This window comes from Clarias gariepinus, chromosome 9 (genome assembly GCF_024256425.1).
Source record: "Clarias gariepinus isolate MV-2021 ecotype Netherlands chromosome 9, CGAR_prim_01v2, whole genome shotgun sequence".
NCBI lineage: Eukaryota > Metazoa > Chordata > Actinopteri > Siluriformes > Clariidae > Clarias > Clarias gariepinus.
The window spans coordinates 11,947,444-11,966,104 of NC_071108.1; the positions used below are offsets into that span (position 1 = coordinate 11,947,444).

Consider the following 18,661-nt stretch of genomic DNA (forward strand, 5'->3'; position numbering starts at 1 on the left):
TGCATTTACATTGCCAACCATGTCCAATGTTCGGAAACAGATTTAATATTGTTGCATAAGTATAGAGAGTTTCTAAATCTGAAACATATATTTTTTATTTCTGGTTATTTTACCCACATCTAAATGCATGTCTCCAATATCCAGCAAGATAGTTTTATAAACCAGGCTGTCAAACAGGACGTCTCTCAAATGGTGTTGTCCAAAACCACCTGAAGTAGTAAGTTCTTGCCAAGTTACACAGCACATAAAAGACCATGGATCAACATACTTACCAAGGTTAAGCTCAATGCTTGTATGAATTCCTGCTGAAAGCTGATTGGCTGACAGCGGCTGTGTTTTTAAAGTAATCCATTTAACACTTAAAATCCAAGAACAGATTAGCACACTGATGCAATACTCATACCGAAGCTTTGTTCGGACTAGCAATTATCCCACCCTGATCACTAAAAGCTTTGCAGACCATTTCATAACCTTGTACACAGATCTTGTATTTATGACTGTTTAAATAAATAAGAATTAATTAGCGTGTGCCAGCAATGTTTTAAAAAATCTCTATATATTTTCATACTCTTTTGATTAAGTAGTTACAAATGGAAAAAAATGCCTTTAGCCCTCAGGGTTCTTGAGATATGGAGAAAAAGATAAAAATGTTGCTCTATAGCACCACCATTAGGCCAAATGAGCCCATTTCTTGCCTGATCAATAGAATGGTGTAGTATTGCACTATTTGTTTTTAGAAAAAAAATAAATTAATTAATTTGGTGCTTGGGCCTATAATTTAAGGAGAAATATAAGAGAGTGTTTATAAAATAATTATAATAAAAAAAAGAATCATATCCGTGTCAAAATATAGGAATTGTGTCTCAAATCCAACAATGTAAATGCAGCCTAAGAAATAAAATGTAAAATAATGAGTAATGATGTTTTTCCAACAACATATACAGCCAGAACCTCAAATACATATCAAATAACCAAACAAATTCAAAGTAGAGACATAGATCCAGGGAGAGAAAAAAAAAATGCAATTTTTAAATGCAAATTTGAATTCAGGAGTATAAAACATAAAACATAAAACAAGTTCATTGTTCCTGTCCTAAAGCACAAACACACTTATCTATACTATTATTGGCAAAGCCATTCTCTCTACAAATGGCCGTCATAAAGAAACAGGGACTATGTAATATGTGTGACAAAGACGTCTGATTCGTCCATGGAAATGTCAGTCAAAACTCATTGTAGCTTCGCTGACACTATGGCAATATCGACTCGTTGAGTTCATTTAAGACAGTCTGTTGTTTTTTTTTTCCTAGAAGAAAAAGACAAAATAAAGCAACACAGAAGAGTGGCCAACACCAAAAGTTTCTATGCAGGTAGAATACACATATACACACAACAAGGTTTACTTTTTTTTTCTTTTTCAATAAAATGCCCACTGAGCAGGAAAGAAAACAACACTTAGGACCAAACCAACTATCAAAAGCATGGTTTTTCAGAGAGACGAGCGGACAGGGCAGCACTGGACCACAGTGAAAGAGGACAAGGGCGGCAGCTGCACTCGTTTTGCCAAACAATGGCCAAATATTACAAAATATCCTATTAACAATATTCACAAATGAACCAAGGCTTAGTACATGTCCTACTCACAAATTCTCAGCAAATGCCTTGTGCTTATAATCACAGATATTTTGAATACCTATTTCATATATAGAGAATTTTTTTTGGTTCCGCTTTACGTGGTTATTACTGATGATTTGGACACTGACACTGTTTGTCCACTCAACATCTTGGACCCAAAAAAGGAAAAGAGGGGACGTGGATTAGAAGAGGAAAAAAGATCCTTTCCCCAAGAGAGGCACATACTGTGTGAAAGGCTCCAGGCACGCTGAGAGCTTACGGACACGCACACACAAACCTATGGAAAGATCCTAACGTCTCAAATACACTCTATCTCTCTTAACCTTAGTTAAAACACTCTCTCACTCATACAAAGAAAAATAGAATAAAAGAAAATAAAAATCATCCCATATTCTTTGTCAAGCTATCCCTACGTTTTTTTCTGTCTTTCGAGAGTTTAAATATGGATTTCTTTTTGAAAGGCTGCATGATATCCTTGTAATTATAGACTAATATATAGATAATAGCAACAACAACAACATCAACAACAACAACACAAATGGAAAAGACTTGAAATATTACATTATGCTTATATTTAAATCGGATTCATTCTTCTATGCTTCTGTCTTGAATCTTACTTTAAAATGATAATCTGCAGCACCGAGTGAAGCAGATTCTGGGAAACTTCTTTAATTCAGCAATTGCCATGCAGTGTGCAGTTTCTGTATCTAATTATGGTTAGAACAGAGTTTCTTCATGTGACTGCTTTTCATCGTTAAATACTGCATTGTGCATGAAATAGTCACAAAGCCATAAATGATGGATGGTGGTCAATAAAAAACAAAAAAAAAAACAATGATGGACAAAAAGATATTATTATCTGTTCTCTAGTAACTGTTCATTCTGAGAAAACCTGTAATAGAAATTAATGGCAGGAGTGGACAAACCATAAGCCCAGGCCCAGGGACATTCACATTACATATCCAGGACGATCATTTTACATTAACAGTATTCCCATGGACAAGCAGGTTTAGTGGGCTGTTTATAAAATGGACATCAGTGTGTGTTTTGAGCAGAGAAAGAAAAACTATCAATGACATTTACAATAGCCAATCAGAGATGTCTGTTTTACTGTATACACATTTTTAATTGGTTTGTTGCCGTCATATTATAAAGGATGAATCTGTTGGAAAGACCTGGTAAATATAAAGACATTAGCCGTTCTCAATGATCTGAGAAAAGAGCCCACCACACTAGATGCACCTTTATGAGCACTAATATCCCACTAATAATCGCAATAATAGCCCAATCAGAATGAAAATGCATCATTTAAACACCCCAGTCAGAGCTGTCGGAATGCATCTGGACCAATCGTAGTTAGAATGAGAAGATTGGTGAAAATATTTGATAATCCATTCATTAGATGAATAGTAGCCATGTAAACATTTGATCTGATGGTTTATTACTCGTTGAAATAAATATATTCTTTCATGTGGGGGTAACATTAGGGGGGAAACGTTAGGCAATGTGACAACTTTATGGTAAGGAGATCTTTTCTTCCATTCCTGATCGGTAAACCCTGTGAGAACAACTCTCTATCCCATCTATGATTACTCAAATCCACTGGGTCTCTGTCTGAGGAAGGGGCATGGATTGGGTCACCATTTCACATGCAGTTAAGCTTCTAAGCAATCATAGATAAGACTGAATTTTGGTAGCAAGTTAGAAGACAGAATGCAGGATTTATCAGGAAAAAAATGGGAAGTCTAACCTAACCTCAAAACCTGTAGTTCATAAAATTTCTTTTTCTTTTTCTTCTGCTGTTATATTTCCATCACAGGGGTCAGAATGACTTTGTGCATGTCAAAAGAGGTTACATTCTGCTTGAATACTTTGTTTTTGTAAATGCACATCTTATCGGATCAGTGCCCAAGTTGACCGGAATTTAAAAAAAAAAAGAGAGAATTGTCCGTGCACACGCAAAGATAATATAACAAAGACATTCTGCATTTTGTTAAGGGCAAAAACATGATGATTCATCTGCATTGACATTATATGCAAAATGTCACCCCTCCCAGGAATTAAAGAACGTGGTTATTTTGCAGTCTGGAAAATTATTTTTACCTCTTTTTCACTTTCAGGTTAAATAACATTTGTTTTCACATTTTAGTCTCGTCTATTAGACCAAGTACATTGCAGCTTTGATTTGCTCAGTGGTTCAGCTAATGAATTTATGCTTTGTCCACCCCTGAATGGTTATCACTATTAACAAAATCTCAATCATATATTCCACTAAATAGCCAGAATTAAAATCTACTGAGTAAGTAACATTTGCAATATCATTCTCTTCACTTTTTAAAATGGTGAAATCAAACTACATGTGGCTGTTACTGTGGCTTTACACATTTTTAATGGTTGAACAGAACTGGTACAATGTCCATCAATGTATTTTTAGATGATGTGAAAGGTAAAAGTTGCTTATAAGCAGTTACTAAAACTGTTGCCTGTGAAGTTGATGAGACATCACTTCTCTAAGACACAATACAAGACAATAAGACAGGAAAAGAAAGAAAAAGTGCTTGATGCGGAGTGACTTTTGACATCCTCATCTAATCAATCTTGTGATGGATTGATCAAGTTGTTATGGCTCTTCTGCTATTGTTATCTCTCTTTCTACATCTTTCTCGCTTTCACACACACACACACACATACACGCACACACTTGTTTCCATCACCCCTTGGTTTTTGTTGTTCAGGAATCTGAGTCAGTGTTGTCCTTCTCCCACAAGGGGGCAGGCTACTCTATAGTTTTCACGTCCTGAGTGCTCCTCCCCACTCTCTGTTCCGACGTTCGCTTGGTTCTACCACATGTCCGTCACAGCGCTGAGACCTTCACCACACCGGCGCTGGAGTTGGGGGTGGGATTAAGCGGAACCTCTGGGCCGCTGGGGGAGGTGTTGGTGGGAGGAGTCGGGATGCTGATGATTGCTGTGGTAACCTGACTGCTGCCCTTACAGTTCAGCCCTCCTGATTCATCTGGCATCATGTTGAGACTGGAACGACTGTGGGGAGAATGAGAAAGAGAGAGAGAGAGAAAGAGAGTATTCATATACTACTATATCTACTATTCATATTGTTCGAGACACTAGGTCTTATAAAGACTTTACAGACACATTTAATGTGATAATCAAAAAGCAAACAAGGACAGAGTATTAAAGCACTTTCTTTCACATCATATGCTGTAAACCCGAAACAATGCTCCACAAAAACCACGTAATACACTAAGGTTGCTTAATTATTTACTATAATATATACCTATATAAATCAGTACTATATTAAGTACTATATTAATCAGTGTTAAGTATTGGATAACAAGTCATACTATGATATGCAATATAAAAATCTTATGTGTGTGTGTGTGTGTGTACCTAGTGCTGAGAGGCTGTTGTTGTCCACACTGGATATGTATGGCGCTAAGCTCCTGCAGGTTGTGAGCATGTGGATGCATGTGAGGGTGTGTGTGAGGGAGGGAGTGCGCTGCATTAGCAGGCTGAGTGCTTTTCTTGGCTCGTCGGGAACAGCAGGACCCCATGATGCCCTCCTGGCTGGCGAGGGAAGAGCTCTGTGATGGGAAACGCTGCAGGCCGCTATCCACATAACTCTGCTCAAACAGCTGCTCGTCCACAAACTCGTGGTTCTATAAACAGAGCGAGATGACGGTGAATTAGAGAACAGAAAAGGCGAAGGTTCTTATCTTTAATCTCTTGCAGCATTAACCTCATTTTAAATACATATTTGGGAAAACTGTTATTTATTACAGTAATTATTTTATACGTATATTACTGTTATTTATTCCTTATTTCTGGTATCTTACTGCTATTGTTTTGGCCTGAATATTTTGTTTATTACAAGTCAACTGGGGCTAATTACCTTACAAAGACAGCAAAGGGCGTAAAAAAAATTACAAGCAGCTTCTGTAACCTCATTTATATAAATGCATTAATGTATGTTTTTAGGTTAGAACGCAGCCTTATGACAGAGCAGATGATTTTAACTCCCTGATGTGGTCCAACCTCTCACGACACATCTGGCTGAATTTATTAAGGCCGTTAAGTAATTAGCTGAGCAGTATGTAGGTGTGTGTGGTGGGGTGGTAGGGAACACTTTGCAACCATGAGTTAGAGCGATCATTTTTGAGCAGTGATTCATCATAACGAGGAGTGATCAACTTCTACACAGCGACTCCCGGATGAGAAATGCCATGTCTGGTCAATTAGTTAAACTGCTACAGGTGATCTAAAACATGGCATCGTGCCGAGACGTGTCCCAGCGCTCCTCGTGTCACCTCACGGTCTCCTTTAAAGCTCTCTGCATCGAATTAAAGTTATCTCCAAAACAATCTGTGAGTAAACAGCATCTGATGAGTCAAAAACCTGTTATCTTGTTTAGATCACTGATGACTGAATGAACAGCCTAGCTTCATTTACTCTGCGGATTCCCTCACGACCTTCGTCTGAGTACTAGCACCAGCTGAAGCTTGTCAGTTGTTCTCCTGACGGTCTTTAACAGCTCAGTGCAATTCATTTCATTTCATCTTGTTTGGATAAGGAACGAATAAATGTCTCCATCCATGCAAGCTAAATTGTTAAACGTTGAGGGTTCGTGCGATTGTGTGTGTGTGAGTGTGTAATTCGATGTAGGTGTGTATTGTGGTGTGTGTCTGACCGTTGTTTTCTCCAGGCAGTGCAGCAGGTGGTGGTGTTGGCTTTCTATTATTGATGCCGTCTTATTCAGATGTTGCCCTTCGCCCGTGGAGCCCTGCTGTAGAGAGAACACAGACGTACACATATGAGATGCCCTTTATCTTTATTTACAAAGAATTCTCACCTGTGTCAGCCTTCACTGCTGATTTCTGCCAAATATGCCTTTTTTCAAAGGTTTAATAAAAAAATCTGGGTTTTCTGCCTGTATGAATTGTTATTATAATTTTTTTATTTTTTATTTTTTTAAACATACCTCTTTGGCTCCCTGCAAAATATCACATTAGGTAAATAAATTGTGATTTTAACCAACACAGCTGGAAGACCAGTCTGCTTAAAGACGCTTAAAATTTGTTTTACTTACACACGCTATGTTTCGATTGATTGTTTGGTTACGTGCAATAGCGAAACAGCCATAAGACTAATCTATTGTATTGGTAAAGGTTTTATGTCCCAGCTGTCATGTTATTATTAAAGCGTATGTGTAATACTGTTGAATGTTAATCACAAATAGGAAATTTATTTCTGCACAGATGTATAAATAGACCAAAAGCGGTCGATTGAACTTAGGCATGAAGAGAAGAGAAATGCTTTTCATTGTAAACATTGTAAACTCATGGGCCACTTCATTAGGTACACATTGCTAGTACCGGTATGGACACCATTTTGCCTTTAGAACCACCTTAATTTCTTCACTGCATTGATTTAAGAAGGTGCTCGAAACATTCAGTAGAGATTTTGAATAGCAGTTGTCGATCAGCACATGTATTAGATGCATATCCATGATGTGAGTCTCCAGTTCTGACACATCCCAAAGGTGCTCTATTGGATTGAGGGCTAGTCACTGTGGAAGCCTTTTGAGCATGGTGAACTCATTGCCATGTTCAGGAAACCAGTTGGAGATGATTTTTATCTTTGTGGCATGGTGCATTTAACAGGGTCCATAAAGGGATGTCCGTGGACATAAAGAATACTCAAGAAGGCATTTAAACAATAAGCAATTGGTACTAAGGGGTCCAAGTGTGCCAAGCAAATATCTCCCTACACCATTACACCAGCACCAAAATGAACTGTTGGTACAAGGCAGGGTGGATCAATGCTATTATGTTATTCACACCAAAGCCTGCCACCCAAATGCTGCAACAGAAAATGAGACTGATCAGATTAGGCAATGTTTTTCCAATCGTCTATTGGCATTTCAATTCTGTTGAGTCCATGTGAATGCAACCCGAATGCAGCAAAGAATTCTCTTTTTTTTCAAAGATTTAATTAAAATCAGGGTTTTCACAACATATGATTTATTATTATTTTTTACAATTATTATTATTATTTTAGGTATTATTTGGCTTCCTGCAAAATATTACATTAGGTAGATAAGTGGTGAGTTTAGTTCAGTCTGCCTAAAGACGTTTGAAATGTGCTTTCCTTACACATGCTACAGTATGTTTTGATTGACACGAGTGGCACCTGGTATGGTCTTCTTCTGCTGTGGCCCTTCAAGGTTTGAACCAGTCTGGCCATTCTTCTCTGACCTCTGGCATCAACAAAGCATTTTCACCCAGAGAACTTGTGATCACTGGATATTTTTCAGAGCATTCTCTTTAAACCCCAGAGATGGTTGCACATGGAACTACAGTAGATCAGCAGTATCTGACCAGATACTCAGACCAGCTCGTCTGGCATCAGTCACCTTTCTCTCTCATTCTGATGACCTTTAGTTTGACTTTCAGCAGATCGTCTTGCCCTTGTCTACATGCCTTAATGCACGGATATGCTACCATATGATTAAAATATTAATAATAATATTGATAATTAATATAATATATAATATTAATATATAATATAATATAATATAATATAATATAATTAATATTTTTGTTAAGCAGCAGTTGAACAGGTGTACCTAATAAAGTGGCTTTTAAGTACATATAAGCCACTTTATATATACATATATATATATATATATATATATATATATATAATCTTTGATATAGTGCAAGTAATTTTGATTTTCCATAAATGGATTAGAATATTAATGTAGAAGTAGGTGGGCATTTTTCAATAGCCTGCCGTCTCATGCTCTGTAAGCTATGAACAAAGCCCGTTATAAAGACAGAATTATAATTATTAATAATTAAAAATCAAAAGAAGAAACATGTTTCAATTCAGGAGAACTTAACAACTCAGATCTTTAAATAACACGAAATCTAAAAATATCACCATGGTCTCACATAGTCGTCATGCACACTGAATACACTGTATATACGTACAAAAAGAATGAATATATGCTTACACATACAGTACAGGACATACATGGTTTAATTATTGACTGTTTTTTTTTACTAGTTAGACAGAAAGAGACAGAGACAGAATAGAATGTGTGTATCTCAGTACCTCATGTGACAGTTTCATCTTGTAAGGTAGTTGCTGTAGTTCAGAGGTGACAGAGGGAGATAAAAACATGGGAAAAAAGGTTTACTGCCTTTGGAAACTCTCCTTCCAGGAACAGTGTTATGTAACACAGAGGTTGCGGCATAAGTGAGTTCAAAGCAAACAGGTCATGGAACATCGCGCCAATTTCAACACACACACAGCCTTTGGCAAGCACTGCTAAAATTACACCATTGTTTGACATTAACGCTCCACTGAGCCAGTGCACTTCATTAGGCCTCCCGAGAACACCAGAGCTCTCTGTAATGCCACACCAAGTATATGGATCTCTGTTAGTGCATAAGGTGTGAGCTCAGACACCCATAAACACACACAGACACACGCACACACACACACACAAAGACACACAGCCCTACGATTTCTCTCCAGTTCTAGGTCGCCTTGGCTTGAAGAGAAAACCAAAATAATAGCGGTGAGTCAGTGAGTAGGTAGAGAGAGCAAGCGAGTGAGAAAAAGACAGAGATACAGGGAACGATTTTATACCAGTTATAGTGGAAGAAGGGATTATGTCTGGCATCTCATGGGACAGAACAAAAACGTTGCAGGTGCAGGATGTTTTTACTGTTATGTGCGTGGGGTGGAGGCGGGTGTTTAGAAACGAAGTTTGTAGGTCTAGATGAGAGAACATATTTTCAATAATGCTCAGAAAAAAGAAAACATCACCAAAAGTCTTACTTTGCACAAAAGAGTGTTTGTGTAAGTTGGCAAGAGTGGGTATACGTGGGAATATTTTCAGGATTGGGTGGGAGTTCTCGGAGCATTTTGCAGGAACGGGCAGGAGTGCTTAGTGCATTCGCAAGACTGGATGAGCGCGGTCAGTGCATTGTGCAGGAGTGGGTGAGAATAGTGAGATCGTTTGCAGAAGGAGTGTGTATGTTTGGTCAGGGTGTCTATAGGAGCAAGAGGTAGGGGTCAAGGTTATTTATTTATTTATTTATTTTTTTTATTTTTCCCAGAATTCCTCCCCTTCAATAGGGGGCTCCCACATTAAGACTACTCCTACCACACAGTCGGGAGGGCCGAAGACATGTTTCCTCAGAACCATGTGACGCCAGCTGATCACATCTTTTCGAACTGCTGGCTTACGCACCGTTAGGCGTGACACACTCAGCGCTCACAGACGCCCCTTATTGGCTGTAGAACCATAATTAATGTAAGAGCACAAGATACCTCTCATCCCTCCCCTCTGAGAGAGCTCGGCTAATCAGCTTTCTCCAGACCTCTCCGGATAAGAGAGGTTACAGCATTACCCGGGAATCGGGCCAGGGGTGGCTCAGTGGTTAATGCATTGGACTACGGTTCGGAAGATCCCAGGTTCAAACCCCACAACCACCAAGTTGCCACTGTTGGGCCCTTGAGCGCGGCCCTTAACCCTCAACTGCTCAGATGTGTAATGAGATAAAAAATGTAAGTCGCTCTGGATAAAAGCGTCTGCCAAATGCCTAAATGTAAATATAAATGTAAATCGAACTCACAGTCTCTGGATGAGAGAGTGAGCACTTTACCGCTGCGCCATTCGGAGGCCGGGTCAAGGTTTCTGTCGGAGCTGCTGGGGATGGTAATCCTAATTCGCAGAAGTGGGAGGGAGGTGATAGTTTTTGGAGGGGTGGAAGGGACTGATCAGGTAATTTGTGGGAGTGGTTCGAGTATATCTTGGAGCGGGTGGGGGTGGTCCAAATATTTGCAGGTCTAATTGGAAAAAGAAATGGTTGCACACATCAGACATCTCAAGACGTCAGACCTTGTTCCATGATGATGGGTCTCGTCTTGCCCGTCACTTTCTTGCCTCCTGGATCAAACCCATATTAACAACAACCCCAGCTATGGCACAAAACAAGCAGCGTGAATGGGGCTTTAATGTGTGGGCGTAGTTAGAGAATCTGTGGGAGTGGTCAGAAGTTGTGTGTAAATGGGTATAGAAGGGCAGACTGTACATAGAAAGTGGATGGGCATGATGTTAAAAAAATAACCATAAACCTATTCTGCCTACCAACCCTTCAGTGGCTTCCATTTTTGGTTCCTAAGTATTCTCTGTGCTTGCCTGACACGCAGCACTCCAGATGCACATGACTGATGTTGTATGAATGAACGTTTGCAAGTGCCTAATCGATGAGCCACTGTGAGCTGTTCACGTCCTCAGCATTTTGACGCAAATCCGTTGACGTGCATCTTTACAGAAGTAAAAATCAGCCCCTTATAACGCTTCAGGCAGGACAGGCTGATCTGAGAGCGGTGGCAGTGCCACCCACAGGTCTGTGTGGGCACAGTGCCCCGAGGCTGCTCAGCTCCACCAGTGTCAAGAACAGCAGGAATAATCACACACATTGTGCTGTAGGAGATGCCACCGGCTTCAACTCGATACCCTGAAATCCCTATTATTCTGCTGGGCAGCATTGTGTTGTAGGAGATGCCAGTGAGTTCTACCCAATATCCTGCAATTGCTATTATTTTGTTGGGCAGAATCTGTTGGGGTGAGTCTACGGGGCAAAAAATAGCAACAAAAAAGCAATATAGGAGGAGGTTTGATAAAAGAGGCAAAGGTCCTTCATTATTTCTGCCTCTGTTGTTTGTGTCTGATTGTGGGACTGACTTGATTAGCCTTTGATTAAAACAGCACGGAAAGGAGTAGAGTAGCGAGAGAGAGAGAGAGAGAGTGAGAGAGAAGAGCTTTTATTTTGGTTCCACATCTTGTGTAAAAGAAAAAATATATATTGTGGATATTGTATATACAGAGCCTGGGTCATACTTTTTTTTCTTTCTTTTTTCAATATCAGAAGCAGGCAGAAAGCCATCACTTTTAATGAGGTGTCCAGCACAAGCTTTACTCTGTGTGTGTGTGTCTCTCTCTCTATGTCTCTCTGTTCATTCCTGAGTAAGAACATGCTGAAAGCTATGTGTACACTATGTATGAGGTCTGTTTCTTTGCTGTGTGTATAGTTCTTTCATGTTCCACATGCTGACAGGTTTACATTACACACGCACAACAAAAGAGGCTGCTCTTAGTTATTTCTTCCTTTCTTTCTTTTTACTGATTTCATTCATGATCCAAGAGTTTTTATGCTCAAGAGCTAGTCATGCATTCATGCATCTTTTGATCCATCCATGCATCCATCCATCCATCCATCCATCCATCCATCCATCCATCCATCAAGCTGTCTTGGGTCAGAAACACAACATAGATGTGGAATGATGATGTGTGTACGTGCATGCTTCTTACCGTTAGCTCCAGGGCTTGGTTGAGCATGCCGTTCCGCTTGCTGTGCAGGAGGGCGTTCGAGCCGCCCGTCTTTGAGATCCGCATTCTGGCCAATCGAGCTTTCTGCGGTGAGACAAGAAATCAGGCGTCAGGACTCTACGCTTATTGTGGTCCCTGGGAGACACTTTTAATATGCTTAAATTTCACACGAACTGCCGAAATCCGGTCTTAATTTACAGTAACATCAATTTGACAGACCATTAACGGTGTTTCTGATACCCGCATGCATTAAAGTGAGTAGTAGAAAGAGTGGGAGAAGAAAGAAGAGAGGCATACAAGTCACTGAGGGAAAGTTTTGCAAGTATTTGGAAACTCATTAAGCGTATGATAAATTAGGGTACATTACAGCACACAAACATTATTCCTTGGTGACTCGAATGAATGAAGGGAACAAGTATTTTCGAGGGGGGTATAAACAGGCTGCTCTCCAGGACTGTTTATACTTAGGCTTTATCACAATATTGAAAGCCTTAATAGAATTGTAAATCAAACCACTTCTGATTTGTGTTCCTGTCAAACCTCCAACATTAAAGTCTTTTTAGTAAGCAAGAGTGCGCTTCTTGTTTAGACAGCTTATCAGCAGAATGCACAGGTAGTAAATCTTCAAAGTCTTCATCTAGTGCTATGTAATATGACACACACACACACACACACACTGACTCGATATATAAGATCACCCACAAACTACGTAAATATGACACTCGAAAAGTGCCTTGATATCAGAAAACTCAAAGTGGTGATAAAGAACATGACGATGCAACAGCAAGTCTGTTCGTTTCAGATATCAGGACACCCCAGGTGTTGTTACTTTGCTTATGCATTTTATCTAACAAAGTTTTTAGCCGTCTACCCCACATACCATTATACACTGACTCACTGGAGCATGGACTCCATCACAAGACCTCTGAAGGCGTGCTGTGGTACTTCGCACCAGAATATTAACAGCAGATCCTTGAAGTGCTGTACAGGTAAGTTGTGTATGCATCAGACTTTTCTTTTTTTTGTCCAGCGCATCCTATAGATGCCCTACGCACAATTTAGATTTGGGGGATTTGGATGCCAAGTCAACACCTTGAACTCTTTTTCATGCTATTTAAACCATTCTTGAACATTTTTTTGCAGTGCAGTAGGACAAGTTATCTTGATAAAAGATGCCACTGTCATTAGGGACTACTGTTTTTATAAAGGGGTGTACTTGTTCTCTAACTTGGTACATCATAGTGTTATTTTTTCAGAGCTTTTGTGGGTTTAGACCAGACAGGCTAGCCTTTCTTCCCCTGATGTATCCATGGGCTTAATCACCCCTGACCTTGTACAGTAAGTGATTCCCATGGCATAATAGGGAATGACAAGATCTGCCATTTTGGAGATGCTCTGACCCAGTCATAACCTTTTTAAAGTTGTTTGGAATGTCCATTTTTCCTGCTTCCAACACATTAACTTTGAGAACTAAATGTTAACTTGTAGCCAGATATATCCCACTCATTAATGCTACTGGTGTAGTGATGTCATTTCTATCCACTCTAGCATGTGAAATTAAGGTTGACCTAAAATATAACTGGAGACAATAATTCATGATATCAGGCAATAAAGTTTACTCTAGATAAATATTTATCCAAGGGCAGCTTATTAGTGGCATCTATTTTTAATTGCTTACAATAAACATGAAAATAAATTAAATACTGTGGTTCCACTTATCCTGTACAGGGTCACAGGAGGCCTGGAGCGTATCCTAGGGGACTCTGGGTACTAGTCAGGGAACACTGAATGGGGTGGCAATCCATCAAGCATGCACACACACACACACACACACACACACACACACTCTACATATGAAATCAATCGAACCCCCAACTATCAAGTCAAACCCTTGACCCCAGATCAAAAGAAACAAATACCTCTAAATAATAATAATAAATATATATTATATATATACACATAAATATATACCATATGACTAATTAAATTTATTAGAAAAAATTACAGGCACTGTCTGTGTGAAACTGTTTAGTGAAATATAAAAAGCAGTCCTCTACCTTTAAATCCTGTTTAGGCCAAATTAGTTTAAATCCATATACAGATAGGAATCTAAATATCGCAAAGACTTAAAAGATACAGACACAGATACAGTAGTGACATTTTGCTGTTAATTACAACATGGATAATTATAAAAAGCATTGATTTTGTATCATTTTATAAATCATAAGCAACTGGCTAATCCTTTGTGATCCACATGCACAACAGTCCCACAAGATGCAGGAAAAGCCTTTGCCAAAATTATATTTGCCCTAAAACTCACAAAGGAACTGAACACCCCAAGCTTTCTTCAATATTCCCTTGACAACCTTAAATACAGTATATAATCAAATCAAATTGATCTGCAGGTGGAGAATAGAACCTGTTAGGAAATTTGAATTCCATGTCTACCATTGACTACGCTAATACCTCGACACTGTCCTTCTTTTAAGACCAAACATTTCCTCATCAATGTCAGATGTCATTGCACAAAATGCATATAATAAAATCTCATTTTGGGTGATAATTTTTGCTCGGTAGTTTTAAAGAATATCTTTTTTTTATGACTGACAGCACCAGTCTACATTTTATATAATACAGAGTAATTACTAGAGGACTTTTGGAATTACTATACGGGTCAGAAAAGTTTAAAACTAGTTTGGAATATGAAGTCTTTGCATTCGCAAAATGCTTTAGGCGACTACATACATTACTGTGTGGCTATTAAACAATTTTGGCAAAAAATCACTAGTCAATTATTCATCCTGTTGAGCTAACCCCCACGTCTCTTTATCCTTAGCACTTTGTCTGCTTAAAGTCACATTAGAGATTAATCAGTAAGGAAAAGCAGCAGCATAATTCTTACAGGACCTACCATAGCCAGGACAACTATTCTGAGGACAAGAAAATAGGACACCATAGATAAATATATCAGTGAAAAAACTGTCTGCCTCAATCAAGAACAAAACAACACAATTTGATTCTATAGGAGCACCGCGGATCACCTGCTTACATCAGTGACCCACTAACATTTACTACACCAGGTCTGTACAAGGTCGAAACTTGTGCATGTCCTTGTCATGTCATTTGATCCCCACCAAGATGTAAAAATATGCACCTGTGATCCATGACATCAAATCAGATATTAAGTTGCATTCGGATGATTTGAATCAAGTATATTTTCAGATGCCTGGATCAATAAGGTCCAAGTTTATTCCTGTAACATGGCCGGTTATTGATATGAAATCCATATGGCCAGTGGAAATTTGTTTAATCATAAATATCCATTAAAAGTCTATTCTGAGAATATTTCAATGAGATGTCCAGGAAAGTAGTAAGAAAGAAGGAACCCTCAGCCTCATTTTGACACCAGCTACAATGTTTAGGATTAAAACTGTTTAATTTCTGTTAAAAGATCATGAAGATAATATATTTATCATCCGATTTCTGCCAAAATTGAAAATGATCAATTTTACCTACTGCACCCAATTGGCCGTAGCAGAAAACTAACCTGTGCAACCTGACTTGATATGACAGGTTACAATTATTATTATTATTGTTATGGTGTCACAACTCTCATTACAGTCATTTTGTTCCATCATTGCTGCTTTCACATCATTCTTCATACTTGAACACTATAATTAAACATAATCAAGTTAATTATGAGGGACATTTAAGTCATTTTCAGACCACTTTAAGCACAGTACGATGATGAGCCACGGCAAAACATTTGAATGGTGCAAGCGTTTTAAAGAAGGCCATATGTCCGTGAATGACGATCCTGGCCAAGGTGGGATGAGGCCTACTACAGGTGTTCTAGTGAACATTCAGTGTGTGGATCAATGAAAATCAACGGATAACTTGACATCAACTTCCGGTTGATGTCCTGAACTTACTCCAAAATTTGTGTCAGCATTCCAGATGTGAAAAAAGTGCAAGAAAACTTTCTACCTTGATGTTATCCGAGCACTAGCGAAAAATAAGGATAAGGGTTCAAATAAAATAGAATGAAGGGTAGAAATAAAGGGAGTTTATACTCGCATAAATGTGGTCTGTTATTCTGCAACATTACACATAGTCCAGGTTTTCTCTCGAACTTCATCGTAAATTTTCACTTTCACTTTAGATTTGTAGCAATATTAAAATAAATAACATACACCTCCAGAAAGTAGTATTTTCTCTGGTTATGATATATGGCCTGAGGCTTGAACAACGATGAAGTGAATTTTATGAATTATACAGTGCATTTTGAGGGTATACGGATCAGCTTTTTCAGCACGGAGTGACTGTATAAAACTTGAAGCCTGCTTGAAGTACCTCCCTTTTATTTGGATTATAAGTCTCTCTTAGCTAAATCATTTTCAGCAAGTTTTATATTTACACTCATGTTTTTTTCATTTACTTCATGATGTAGTAGATGTTTTTTCCGTGGAATATAATTGCACACTCATAAGGACGGTTTTAAAAATGTACAACGGCATCTGTTGGATTTTGGAATAAACTAAAATTTTTACATGTTACCATGAAGTTAGGTGTGAGATCGCATTTATTAAGTAGATTTCAGTTGCACACTTATAAGCACGTATTAAAGCTCCATCCAGCGCCATCTGTTAACTAATGAAAAACGTTTTAGATTTGTTTTTTATAAGGGCGTTTTCCATTTAAAATATGATATTTTCTCTTCCCGTGGGCCGATTGCAATAATAGAAAGCCTATATGTTACCTCAAGCTTGGCCGAGTACATCTGTGAAAACCGGTGAAAAGTTTTTACAGGTTCTTTACAGTTTTATTATGTAATGACGGGACACAGTATAAGCAGGGTGAGGTTGCCGCACTCCACAGATCACATCTCTAAAGCTAAGAAACTACTTTCTGTTAGGGAACAGGTGAGTCCAATACAGCGTGTGTAGAATGTCAAGGTTCACACACATTTGTGGAAAGACAGGAGTGTTCTCATACAGCCAAACCAATTTAATTCTTCATAGCCTGCCTGTGTTTCTAATAACCAATAAAAAAAATCTCCTACTCTTAAAAAAAGAAATAGAGAACGAGTGCAACAAGATGTAAGATGAAGTGATTGATCAAAGTAATCCAGAGACCATCACGAGCCAGCATGAAGTCGTTCAGCTGCAGACCAAAAGCATATTGCTTCTCCATGCACAGGGATCGGATGTGTTACGTTGGACATGAGGAACAACCGAACAAGCTCATTTTCACAGCGGGTATCATTTGGAGACGCTTATACAAGCTTTTCTATGGTACATTACACAGCAGTCGGAACCTTCAACCTAGCAGCAGTTTAATGGAAAAATGTAAAATACAAAGAAAAAAATGTTTGAATCAGTGTAGAGTGAAAATTTGAATCCAGACTTGCACCAAGGCTCGGATTTTTACGAAGGCACTGAAGCAAAATGTCATCAAAACTGACACAGAAGGATGGAATGAATAAAGAGCTCGAAGCAAACGTTTATTTTATGGTGTGAATTCCCATTTCCCAGCAGCTGAGGAGATGTGAGTGCGGTTACAGTGCTGATTATCTTGCTCTAGGAGCCACATGAGGTCCTTGAAAATCATCAGCACAGCTCTGCCGAACCTTAACACCACATGATAACCATTAACCAACATCCAGGCTGCACTAAATAAAGTCAAAGTGTACTCAAGCTAATTATTTGTGTGTAGTTTGCCAGTTTCCCAAATAAGGTAAAAATAAATAATAATAAAAAAAAAAACATCACTTATGATTTGATCTCGTGTTGATTTACTTATTCATTCAGGAACAAGTGGCAGGTCCAGACCTTCTTCCTTTGTAATTACTTTTTTGTAATTACCTATGTTTTGTGTTTAAATGAATAAATAATAACGAATTGGGGTTTAATGGGGTTAATAGAAGTATTATTGTCACAATATTAATTGAGATTGTATGTTAAAACTAAATGAAAGTTTTAGTTTTCCAATGAGTTTCTTGGTGTCAACTTTATAGACCTTTGCAGTATATAATAAAAAAATTGGAAAAAAAAAAAACAACAAAAAACAAAACTTCTGAATATGTGAAAGACAAATAGGGTAAAACTTACTTTAAGCAGTAATTGAATTCATAGAAACATAGAAATCACTATACACCGATCAGCGATAGCATTAACACCACATAACATTAACACAAGATCATTGATTATAAATTTTATGCCAGTAAACTGGTGACTCCAAGGCTCACCCATGCCCACAGGAACCAAAAGCCCAGTCTAATCCCACAGAAAAGCCAATGCAGCACAAACATGTGAAAAAAGTCAATGCTGGTCACAACAGAAAGGCACCAGAACAGCCAGTGGACCACTGCCCGCTATGCACGGGACCCAGCAAGCAAAGAGCCCAAGCACACTGACCCTGCCTCCAAACTTCCTGGATGGAGCACCCGTGGATGGGTTAGGCGTTCATGTCGGATACACGGGGAGCTGCAGCACCCAAAGGAATCGCTGTCAATGTGCTGGTGCCAGACACCTCTAGAAGCCCTGTGGAGACATGTCCTGAGGGGCAAGAGCCTAAGGGAACCCAAAACCTAGCTAGTTTT

At 38.7% G+C, this 18,661-nt stretch overlaps 1 protein-coding gene across 4 annotated transcripts in view; it reads right to left on the reverse strand.

The window, feature by feature from the left end:
- Positions 1-843: 843 nt before the first annotated feature.
- The window catches only part of kcnd3 (potassium voltage-gated channel, Shal-related subfamily, member 3), a 179,552-nt gene continuing 161,734 nt past the window's right edge, over positions 844-18,661 (reverse strand). For 2 of the 4 annotated variants that reach the window (XM_053504485.1, XM_053504484.1), the window contains exons 4-8: positions 12,043-12,144; positions 8,769-8,801; positions 6,340-6,435; positions 5,043-5,311; positions 844-4,676 (exon numbers count right to left, since the gene is read on the reverse strand). In XM_053504485.1, coding sequence (XP_053360460.1) covers positions 4,490-4,676; positions 5,043-5,311; positions 6,340-6,435; positions 8,769-8,801; positions 12,043-12,144 — 687 coding nt within the window. In that variant the 3' untranslated portion in view covers positions 844-4,489. The remainder of the gene's footprint in view (positions 4,677-5,042; positions 5,312-6,339; positions 6,436-8,768; positions 8,802-12,042; positions 12,145-18,661) is intronic. The other 2 variants (XM_053504486.1, XM_053504487.1) reach the window with 2 other exon arrangements.